The sequence below is a fragment of the Pelodiscus sinensis genome, unplaced genomic scaffold, assembly GCF_049634645.1.
Source record: "Pelodiscus sinensis isolate JC-2024 unplaced genomic scaffold, ASM4963464v1 ctg90, whole genome shotgun sequence".
Lineage (NCBI taxonomy): Eukaryota > Metazoa > Chordata > Testudines > Trionychidae > Pelodiscus > Pelodiscus sinensis.
Window position 1 is genome coordinate 158,935 of NW_027465894.1, and position 10,709 is coordinate 169,643.

The window sequence follows — 10,709 nt, forward strand, 5'->3', positions numbered from 1 at the left end:
ACCCACTACACCCCACTCCCCTCCCGGGGCACAACCCAGGCGTCCTGGCTCCCAGCCCCCACGCTGCTCTACCCACTACACCCCACTCCCTTCCCGGGGCACAACCCAGGCGTCCTGGCTCCCAGCCCCCACGCTGCTCTACCCACTACACCCCACTCCCCTCCCGGGGCACAACCCAGGCGTCCTGGCTCCCAGCCCCCACGCTGCTCTACCCACTACACCCCACTCCCCTCCCGGGGCACAACCCAGGCGTCCTGGCTCCCAGCCCCCACGCTGCTCTACCCACTACACCCCACTCCCTTCCCGGGGCACAACCCAGGCGTCCTGGCTCCCAGCCCCCACGCTGCTCTACCCACTACACCCCACTCCCCTCCCGGGGCACAACCCAGGCGTCCTGGCTCCCAGCCCCCACGCTGCTCTACCCACTACACCCCACTCCCCTCCCGGGGCACAACCCAGGCGTCCTGGCTCCCAGCCCCCACGCTGCTCTACCCACTACACCCCACTCCCCTCCCGGGGCACAACCCAGGCGTCCTGGCTCCCCCGCTCTAACCCCTACACCCCACTGCCCACCTCCTGGTGGCTGTGGAGCCACAGGGCCTGCAGGGCGCACTCATGCACCGCTGCAGTGTGTCTCACTGCGTGCACTCCTGCTTGGGCGCTGGGCCCTTTCTCCCCTTCTAGGCCCGGTCACCTCAGCCCCACCCCCCGGTGCCAATGAGCCCAGGTGCAGCCCGGCACCGGATCCGTCCTGGGTCCCACCCCGAAAGCCTCAAGCCCCTGCCACTGCCCCAAGGTAACGGCTGCCGGCAGCGGCCCAGGGGCGGCTCTCCTTCCCCCCAGCCCCGCCGGGGCCCACGGCCAGGCTCGTGCACGCCCCCCCCCCCCCACACGTAGGCAGGGCAGCTGGCTGCTTTCCTATCCTAACCCCCAAGGCGAGTGGGTGGGCGGAGGGACCCCACCAGGCCAGCCAGGGTCTCTCTGCTCGGAGGGCAGTGCGGTCTAGGGGGTAGAGCGCGGGCAGGCCCCCCCGGCTCTGCGGGGAGTGGGGTCGGGTGGGTTAGAGATGGGAGGCTGGGACCCGGATTCCTGGGCTCTTCTCGTTCGGGATCCCCCCCCCCACGTGTCCCAGGAGCGCAGAGGCCCCTCGGGCGGGGGGGGGGGAGCAGCACTTACCGTGTGCACCCCCGCCCAGAACCGCCAGGGCGCTGCCGCTTTCGCCGGGCACCTGCTGCCCCCTGCTGGCCGACAGGGGACCCTCCTATTGCCAGCATCTGGCTGAGATCCCTGGGGAAACCCCCGGGCTAGGCTGCAGGTGGGGGGATGGGGCAGGCAGGAGAGGGAGTACGGAAGGGCGCTAGAAATCAGTAAGTGGGGACCCCCCCCCGCACTGTGGGCTGCAGCTGCTCCTGTTCACCCCCTCCCACTCAGATGCATTTGTTCCAGGCAGGGCTGTTTGTGCCAGTGGACACGTGGGGAAACTGAGGCACGGGGACTACACAACTGGGGCAAGGCCACACCAGAAGCTGTGGCACAGCACGGACAAGCTGCCACGTCCCTGGTGGGCCCAGGGGGTCGTCTTAGCAGAATGTGCTTCCTCCCCGCCATGAGTGCAGGGCTGGGAGGGGGGAGAAGAGGAGGGCGGTAATCTATTAACAGGCTGCTGCTGGAGATGCAGGCTGGATACTCCCCCAGCCAGGAAGCCGCCGCCGCCGCCGCCTCCCCTACCCCCTCACAGTCAGGTGAGCCCCAAAGCTTGCAGAGAGCCGGGACCAGTCCTGCCTCCAGGGCTCCGGCGGCTGGCGCGGCCGCTCGGGGAGATGTAAAAGCTGCCCAGAGCTTGGTGTGGCGGGCGCACTGCGGGGCTCCGGTGGTGCACACTGCCACATGCCTCGCTGCACAGAAACATTTATTCCACCTAGATGGAGACAATTCACGGGAACACGTCCGGACTTCCATGGCTCCTGCTGGTGTCACCTCCAAAGCGGGCAGCACCAGCGCTGGGAGCCAGCTGCCCTCGCCACAGCAGGTGCGCCTGAGCAGTGGGGAGAGGACCCTGCTATGGCCAGCTCGGGTGCCCCAGCCTAGAGGCGACTGGCAGAACGGCTCTGGAGCGCCGCCCCTGTCCACACTGTACGGGGACTGGCCCACGTCCTGGGGCGCAGGCCCTGCCGTGCTGATGGCACTGGTGCCCCGTAGCTGCAGGCAGTCGGGGGGCAGGGGATTTAATGCACACACCAGACCAGAGAAGAGTTGATTTCCATAGGCAGCTTCACAGCTTTTATTAGGGCCTGGGGGCAGCCCCCACCCCGCCTCGTTAAAAAGTAACCGTTAATTACAACCCCATCCCAAGGGGCGAGGGACAGTAAAAAAAGTTGAAAAGCAGACACCCACTTGGAGAGGAGCTTGGCTGCAGGGTTTGAGCCCTTTGGCCCCCACAACCCTGGGGGGGAGAGGGGCCACGGCTCCTGCCCCAGGGAATGTCACACGCCAACGGGAGGGCTCCGGGGCTACCCAGCATCCCCTGCACAGAGCTCTGGGCTCCAGGTTTTGACCTCCACGAGGCTTTGTTCCTGCCAGCCGGGCTCCGCACGCAGGGGCCTGAGCAGGAGCTGCTGGGGGGCAGGGAGAGGGTGGAACAATCCAGGCCAAGAGAAGATTCTCTTGCCCTCCAAGCTCAGTTTAAGGGGGGGGGGGTTACCCCCCCGCGTCACTCCAGGGTGATATGGACGGAGGCCAGGGCCTCTACGGCCCACGGTGGGTACCGCTCCCGGCTGCCGTACATGGTCGTCATGAAGTCCTGGACGAACTGCGGGAACCTCTGCTCCACGATGCTCTCCCGGATCGACCGCATCAGACTCAGCTGGGGGCACATGAGGGAGGGGAATTAGACCCAGAACAGCTCGGACCCCCGTCCCTGCAGGCTCACTCCACACCTAGGAGCCACCTGGCTTGGGGCAGGAGGCAGCAGCACCGCAGGGAGGTGGGTACTGGGCAGCGCGGAGGGCAGCTGGGCCCAGCTCCAGGTGCCTTGGGGACCCAGGTTCTCACTAAGCTGCATGGCCAACACCTTTCTATTGAGCACCAGGAAATGCTCAGAGCTGGGGGGGGGGGGAGGGGGACTGCCCCCGCCTGGGCCTGCCGCAGTCACGGAGAGGCAGGTGGGGAAGCCCCCTCCCCCTGCAGCCCAGGGCAGCCTACACCCCAAACCCTTATCCCCGGCCCCACACCAGAGCCTGCGCACCGAGCTGGAGCCTTTACCCTCACACTTGTCCCCAAACCCCACCCCCGCCACAGGAATTCTGTGGTGGGCACAGCCTGGAGGCGACAAGTCACACCTCCTCGCCCCGCTGGTGCACAGAACAAACTTCATTGCGCACGTCTGGGGAACCGCCGGGGACCCACCTGGTAGGCGATGTTGTGCACAGTGAGCAGGTGCATGGCGACCGTCTCGCTGCGCACCAGGGCGTGCAGGAAGGCCCGGCTGTACCTGGGGCGGGGGAGAAACACCCGGTGAGAGGCACAGGCGGCTGGAGCTGACCAACCCGGGGCAGCGCTCGGGAGCCACTGGGAGCCCACTGCCTGGAGCCAGGCTCAGCTCTGTCCTCCAGCCGCTCCCCCTGCTCCCAGCCCCTCCCGGCTCCCCCGTGGCACACACCTGCGGCAGGTGGAGCAGCGGCAGTTCTCGTCAATGGGCCGGAAGTCCTTGGCAAACTGCTTGTTCTTCACCGGCAGGGAGCCCCAGGGCACCAGGGCCGAGCCAAAGCGCTGGGAGGGGAAGGATCCGGCCGGTCACTAAGGGCTGCCCCCAGCTGGCTGCCCCTCGTTAGGGGGCAGCGCAGGGGGCAGCCCAGGCCCAGCCACTCACCGCCGTGCGGGTGGGGAAGACGCAGTCGAACATGTCGCAGCCCAGGGCGACGCAGACCACCAGGTCCGTGGCGTAGCTGGGGGGAGACGGCGGCTCAGAGCAGCCCAGCAGACACCCAGCACAGCCGGGGTGAGGAGCCGGGACCCCAGTGCTAGGGCAGGGCGAGGCACGTGGGCGGGGTGGGGCCAGCCCCAGGCACCCTCCTCTTGGCCAGCGGTCCATGCTCCCCTCCCGCTACCCCAGGGAGGTGGGCAAGTAGGCTGCCATGTTTAGGCTTCAGCTAATACACTAGGCCTCAAGCACCTGAACCCCTTGGTCTCCACCCTACCCCCAAGTGTCTGAAACCCCTGGGCTCCCCCACAGGCTGGGCAAGCGTAGCCGGCAGCTGCAGAGGAAGGGGGAGCAGGCCCTGCCCAGCGCGGACACCTACCCCACCCCCATGAGGTAGCGAGGCTTTTCCCGGGGGAGACGGTCGGTGCTGAGCGTCACCATCCTCCAGAACTGATCCTTGGCCTCGCCGCCGCTCAGGCCGCCGATGGCGAAGCCGGGCACGTCCCGCCGCGTCATCTCTGGGGGCAGAACCAGAGCTACGGGGGGAGGGCATCGGGCAGGGTCGCTCCCGCCCACACCCTCCGCAGGGTCTCCACAGCTACGGGGCAGGTGCAGCTTTTCCCCCGGGCGAGGGCATGCCCATCCCGTGGGGTTAGCCCTCCCGGGCCCAGCGCCACCTCCCACCCCAAAGCCAGCTGGGGGCTCCCCTCTGTGGGCGTCAGGCTCCGCAGAGCTCCCACGGCCCCAGACCGGACCCCTCCCCGCAGCGTGGATGCGCTCGGCAGGAAGGAGGCCACAGGGAGAATTCTGTGTCCAGCTGGGAAGTGGGGCCCAGAGGGAGGCAGGGACTTGCCCACGGTCACCCCAGACTGGCCAGCCCCGCTGTTCCCAGGGGAGGGGAGCCGGGTCCGTTACCTTCCAAGCACTTGGTGCGCAGGGCAGGGTCCAGCCCGCCCTGGACGATGGCGAAGAGGCTCTGCTCAGCGGGTTTGATGTTGGCAGCGATGCAGCGATCCAGCCAGCGAATCGACCTGCAACACCCCCGGTCCGCTCAGCCCCCGCCACCCCACGGCGGCCCCAAGGGAGAGTCCGATGCAGCAGGACCTCGTGGGCCGGGGCTGGGTCCTGGTTCTGCCCCACCCTGCACAAGCCACTCCACCGCCCCGCGCCTCAGTTTGCACCCATGACGTGGGGGGCGTCACGCTGGCCCGGCTTCGAGCCCGACGGACACAGCTCAGCTGGGAACTAGGGCTGGGCACCAGCCTCGTGTTCGAGGGGGAACGAGGCACAGAGTCCACAACTGATGTCGTGGGACGGCCGCAGAACACAGGCGTGTTGATTCTCACCCCATGGCCTACCCACTGGGCCAGACTGCCCCCGGCAGTGTCTCTCTCTGCCGCCCCCACCAAGGAGGAACACGCAGTCAGGGCCGGCTGGCGACCAAAACCAGACTCCAGAGACGACTCCAACCCACTCGGGGTGACCTGGGCGAGCCAAACGCCTGCAGAGGGGACGACCCCCTCCGGGGGGCAAGGAGCCTGGCAGCCCACCTGGCTCCTGGGCTAAGGGATTCAGCCAGGGTGGAGGGACCCGAGCGGGGCACCTGCCCATCATCCGGCTACTGCGGCTTGGGGAAGGCTCTGCTGGTGTAGCCGCCAGGCGGGGGGAGCCACAAACCTGTACATGGCTTCCTCCACCCGGGGCCCTGTGACGGTGCTGCTCACCACGTCATCCAGCTGCATCATGATGTCCGAGCCTGGGGGCAACGAGGGAGAAGCAAGCTGAGCGTTGCCCAACTCACGGATAGCTCCAGGGGACGGGGGCTCTGTCTGGCACGGCTCAGCCCGCCCGGCAAGCCAAGCAGCTGCGGGAGGATGGAAAAACCAGCCTCTGAAGGCCTGGCCTGCTCCGGGGCGCCATGAAAACCAAGCATGGAGTTTCAAGGCAGCTAACGCTTTCCCCAGCCTCTGCTCCGGGTCGCAGGGGGCTGGGCACCCTCTGCAGGAATCAGCCAGTAATTCCATCTCCTCTGTCCCGGAGAGCACGTCCTCCCCACTCCCCCACTGGCTGTTTGCGTCCTTTAAGGAGCCAAGCCACGAAGGCCGACGCCTGTTATGTAGCCCACATCTCACCCCTGCAGACAGAAAGGAGAATACTGTGCTGTCTCCATGGCTGCTGGCCAGGGGTGGGGGGGGGGGGGGAATTATTCCATTACCCCCCCAGGGCGGCTGGTACTGACACGGTCTAGCCCACCAGACTCATTCCACTCTGCAACCGGCCCACGGCAGCGGCGCCTTTCAGTCAATCCTGCCGCCAGCTGGATTTGAACTGGCCACTCGGAGCTGGCAGGCACCACGCGGCCCGTGGCCCGGCTAGGCAGTACGCACGCCACCACGCCACCCACAGAAGCAAGCAATAGGACACAGGACTGGGGACTAAGGGGGGTGGTCTGGTCCGGGCTCACCCCACAGCCCTGACTCCAAGGGGAGCTTTGAGAACCACAGGAGGGGAGATCTCATTTACCCCCCCAGCTCCCTGGCACTGCCCTGGGCACGGGGATAATAAACACACCCAAGTGAGCGCCCCCTGCTGAGTTACCCACCCTGTTCCTGCAGTAGCTGCCTCCAAAGGGACAGTGCCCCCTGCTGAGATCCCAGCTCAAACTCTCACTCCCTGTTCACGGCTGCTCTGAATCTGGAGGCTGCCTGTCTAAAGAGAGACCCCACCGTGCTCAGTGACCGGCACGCAGACCCAGCCCGCGCCGCCCAGACAACGCCAGTTACCCAGCGCATTCTGGATTTCAATAGACTTCTCTGGCGTCAGCAGGATCTCCTCCCCATTGTACGGGGACCGGAAGCGGACGCCCTCCTCCGTCACTTCGGACAGCTCCACCAGGGAAACCATCTGGAACCCGCCGCTGTCCTGCAAACACACCCACCAAGAGCTAGAGAACACTGGCTCCGGGGGGGGGCAGAGTCGTATTCCAGAGCCGCCGGCCGTGGGTACAACCCACGCACATAGGAGTCCACGTCAGGCTGACCCCCCCCCCATATCTACTTCAGCTGTTCCATGGGCTCAGCACGGTGTATCTAAGCTCTTCACAATCTCCCATGAGCTTTCTTCCAATGCCCTCTTTACAGGTGGGGAAACTGAGGCATGGACACTCGCTGACTTTCCCATGGCCCCCCGCAGACCAATAACCGCACCATGGGGTGGTACCCTCCCATGCAATGCAGTGGGCATGCGATCCATAGGGGCCCCGCTCCTGTCCAGCTGCCCTGTAGGGTGCCCCAATTCACTCCCAGAGCTCCTGGGAGACGCTGCCCAAGTGCCTGGCTTCTGACCTGCCACCCCTGCGCAGGGATCAGGCGCCCGGCACACACCTCCTCGCCCAGCCACTCACCGTGAGCAGGTTCCGGGTCCAGTTCATGAAGCCGTGAAGGCCGTGGGCTTGTTTGATGAGCTCAGGGCCCTGCGGGGGATTCGGGGGTGGGGAAAAGCAGGGTTAGAATTTGAAATGCAGGACAGGGATTCTCCACAACTCAGCCCTGGAGACACCCCAGGTAACAACCCGGCTCCCCTCCCGTCAGGGTGGTACCCTCCCACAAGTGTGACCCTACAATGGACACTCTGGGGTCTCTCAGACAGGTGGGAGCGGGGGCAGGGAGCGTCACTCATGGCCAGGTGGCAGATGAGTGTGGGGAGGATAAGACCCCTTGGAGGAGAAGGGAATCACTCGCCGGCCGCGTGCCCGGGCGGGGGGTGGGGTCACTCGCCGGCCGCGTGCCCGAGGGCGGGGGGGGGGGTCACTCGCCGGCCGCGCGCCCGGGCGGGGGGGGGGGGTCACTCGCCGGCCGCGTGCCCGAGGGGGCGGGGGGGTCACTCGCCGGCCGCGCGCCCGGGGGGGCGGGGGGGGTCACTCGCCGGCCGCGTGCCCGGGGGGGCGGGGGGGTCACTCGCCGGCCGCGTGCCCGGGGGGGAGGGGGGGGGTCACTCGCCGGCCGCGCGCACGGGGGGGAGGGGGGGGTCACTCGCCGGCCGCGTGCCCGGGGGGGGGCGGGGGGGGTCACTCGCCGGCCGCGTGCCCGGGGGGGGCGGGGGGGGGTCACTCGCCGGCCGCGTGCCCAGGTGGTAGGTGTTGCCGAGGCAGAGGCGGCAGCCCAGCCCCTGCAGCTGCCCGGCCGTGATGCCCTTCATGGTGCCCTGGGTGCCCACGGGCATGAAGACCGGGCTGGGCACGGCCCCGTGCGGCAGCCGCAGCTCGCAGGCGCGCGCCTTGCTCCGCCCGCACTCGGCCACCACGCGCAGCGACAGCGCCGGGCCGCCGCTGGGCGCCGCCATCTTGGCCGGGAGTCACGTGACGCTGCCATCGCGGGGCGGGTCCCCACGCGACCCGCGGGAACGACGCGCCTCTACGCGTCACGTGACTCCGAGCGCCGGCGTTGCCGGGGCAATGCGGAAATAGGGGGAACAAAAAGCAGCTGTCACGTGCGAGCTCCCCAACGCGCCCAGGCCCCGCCCCCAGGATCTCCCGCGTGCCCCAGAGCCACGTGACCCCCCTCCTGCCCAGAGCCCCCCCCGCTCAGCCCCCCAGCACCGTATCCCCCTCCCCCCAGAGCCCAGCCCCCCCGCCCTGCCCCCCAGCACCGCATCCCCCTCCCCCCCCGAGCCCAGCCCCCCCCTCTGCCCCCCAGCACCGCATCCCTCTCCCCCCCCAGAGCCCAGCCCCCCAGCAGGGCAAGTTATTGTCTTTCAGAGAAATCAGCTCCCTGAGCCTGGTCCCAGAGCAGCTGGGTCTGGGTGCGGCGGCCGACAAGGCGCAGACTGAGGGCAGGTGTGAGGAGTCAGCGCCAAGGCTCCTAGGATATAGGGCGGAGCGGCAGTGGGGGCTGAGTGGGGCAGGTGCTGGGCTGGCTGGAGGAGGGAGCCCGGCTCGCAGGTGATTTGGGACCACAACAACAGGTAGCCCTGGGCATGAGAACTGGCTGCTGTCTTCCTACTCCTGCCTGGGGTAGGGGGGTAGGGGGCTAGGGGGCTGGGCATGGAGCTGTGCTTGGGACCCTCTGGGGTAGGGATCCTCTGGTGGGCAGGGGTTCAGTCAGCACCTACCTAATGGGGGGGGCCCACAAAGCGCATGTAAGGGACTGTCTCAGACCGCTGGAAATGGCTCCTTGCCCCATCCTCTGCCTGAGGCGCAAGGGGGCCCATGGAGGCTGGGCAAGGAGGAATGTGCTTGTGAGGTTTGTTGTCCTGGGATCCGTGGCCCTGTTCAATACCAAATGGCTTTGGCAGGGCTCTCAGAAATACTCTGGCGTCCTTCTCTCCAGTCCCCTTTTGTAAAGCTTTAGGGTGTGCTCCAGACACTCCCCCCCCCCCCCCCCCCCCCCCCCCGGCAGGCTGTGTGTAGCACCTCTGGCCAGGTGCGCTTTGCCAGGGCTTTGAGGTGCGGGTTTGGGTCACGCTGCAGCTGCTCCGTTGCCAGAGAGGCGTGGGCCTGCCAAGAGGAGTCTCCCCCACCCTGGAATGCCCAGACTCTAGGCCGCTGGCTCCCAAACATTTTGGCCTCGTGCCCCCTCTGATTTTTGGGGAACCCTCATGCCCCCCAAATAGCAGCAAAACTTGTTGTGGGGGGGAAGGAAGTGATGGAGGAGAAACAAAAATAGCAGCAAAACTTGGGGGGCCGAAGTTGGGGGGAGGAAGTTGGGTTGCCTCATGCCCCCCTGGAACTTCTTCATGCCCCCCAGTTTGGGAACCCTACTCTAGGCCAGGGGCTCTCAAACTTTCTTCTCATGAGCCAGTTGATGAAAATTGTTGATGCCGCTGCCCGATATAATGTGACGAGAGAGTGTGGGCTCTGAGCTGGGGTTGAGGCTGGAGCTTTGGGGTGCTGGAGGGGGCTCTGGCTGTGGAGGGGCCTTATGGCCTCTCCTGGCACAACAAGCCATGCTGCCCCCAGACGCAGCTAGCAGCAGGTTCCCAGCCAATGGGCACCCAGGGCAGGAGCAGTGCATGGAGCCCTGTGTGCTCTCCCCCACATGCCTAGGGGTCAGGCCTGCTGCAGTGCCAGGACAGACCCGCTCACCTGATCCCCATGCAGCACCAGGACCCAGCGCCCGCTGTGTGAGCCAGTGGTGGATTGCGAGCAAGCCCTAGCTGGAACCCCCTCTCTGGCCCAGCAGTGCCAGGCTGCCTGCCTGGCTCCAGAACACAGGTTCCAGCTGGCAGCGCTTTGGGGTGGATACCTGGGGGAGGCTATGAAAAGAACATGCTGCTTCTCTCTGCTAAAGGGCCAGCTGTGCTGGCTGCTAATGAGACTTGGTCTTAGAGCCTGACGATCCCGGGAAACCCTCACATCTACCAGGCCCCAATGGGGAAACTGAGGCACGTAGCGGCCACAAGGTGCCTGCCAGGCAGCCTACGGCAGAACCAGGACTCCAACCCCTATTGCCAGAGATCTAGCCTGGTGCACTGAGCGTGGGAGCAGCCTTGCCCCCCCAGGCTGAGCCTTGGCCTTTCACAAGTGGCTTCCTAGCAGGGCCCTGTGTGGGGAGCAGCAGGAACCTGCAGAGCAGCCTGGCCCACTTCCCGGTCTGAGCCTCCCCTGCGTGCGCTCTGGAAGCAGGCCAGTGGCAGGCTTTCCCCCCACGCTGCCTGGGCTAAGCCCCGCTGGGAAGCGGCAATAGATTCAGTCCGGTGAGGGATTTAATTAGTTCTAACTCCTGCCCAGAAAGCCAGAGGCAAGAGGAAAATCATTTGCTGCAGCTGGCCCCTCGCTTCCTTTCACGGCTCC

General features: G+C 66.7%; 1 protein-coding gene across 2 annotated transcripts; it reads right to left on the reverse strand.

Annotated features, from left to right (window-relative positions):
- Positions 1-2,253: 2,253 nt before the first annotated feature.
- On the reverse strand, positions 2,254-8,311 carry QTRT1 (queuine tRNA-ribosyltransferase catalytic subunit 1). Of its 2 annotated transcripts, none has more exons than XM_075916143.1 (10): positions 8,033-8,311; positions 7,323-7,391; positions 6,703-6,841; positions 5,597-5,675; positions 4,835-4,950; positions 4,299-4,437; positions 3,869-3,944; positions 3,659-3,768; positions 3,406-3,490; positions 2,254-2,863 (listed from the first exon to the last, which is right to left on the reverse strand). In XM_075916143.1, the coding sequence occupies exons 1-10, from the start codon at positions 8,258-8,260 to the stop codon at positions 2,711-2,713; spliced, it is 1,194 nt and encodes a 397-aa protein (XP_075772258.1). In that variant the 5' UTR covers positions 8,261-8,311; the 3' UTR covers positions 2,254-2,710. The 2 variants fall into 2 exon arrangements, with proteins under 2 accessions (XP_075772258.1, XP_075772259.1); XM_075916144.1 differs by having other exon boundaries at positions 8,195-8,275.
- Positions 8,312-10,709: the final 2,398 nt, after the last annotated feature.

Bases quoted from the DNA above. Each gene is read 5' to 3' on its own strand.
- QTRT1 (XM_075916143.1), bottom strand. From the start codon at position 8,260: ATGGCGGCGCCCAGCGGCGGCCCGGCGCTGTCGCTGCGCGTGGTGGCC. The intron at 5,676-6,702 runs GTAACTGGCGTT...CGTTGCCCCCAG, and splicing joins TGAAATCCAGAATGCGCTGG to GCTCGGACATCATGATGCAG. The intron at 4,438-4,834 runs GTAACGGACCCG...TTCTGCCCCCAG, and splicing joins GCGCACCAAGTGCTTGGAAG to AGATGACGCGGCGGGACGTG.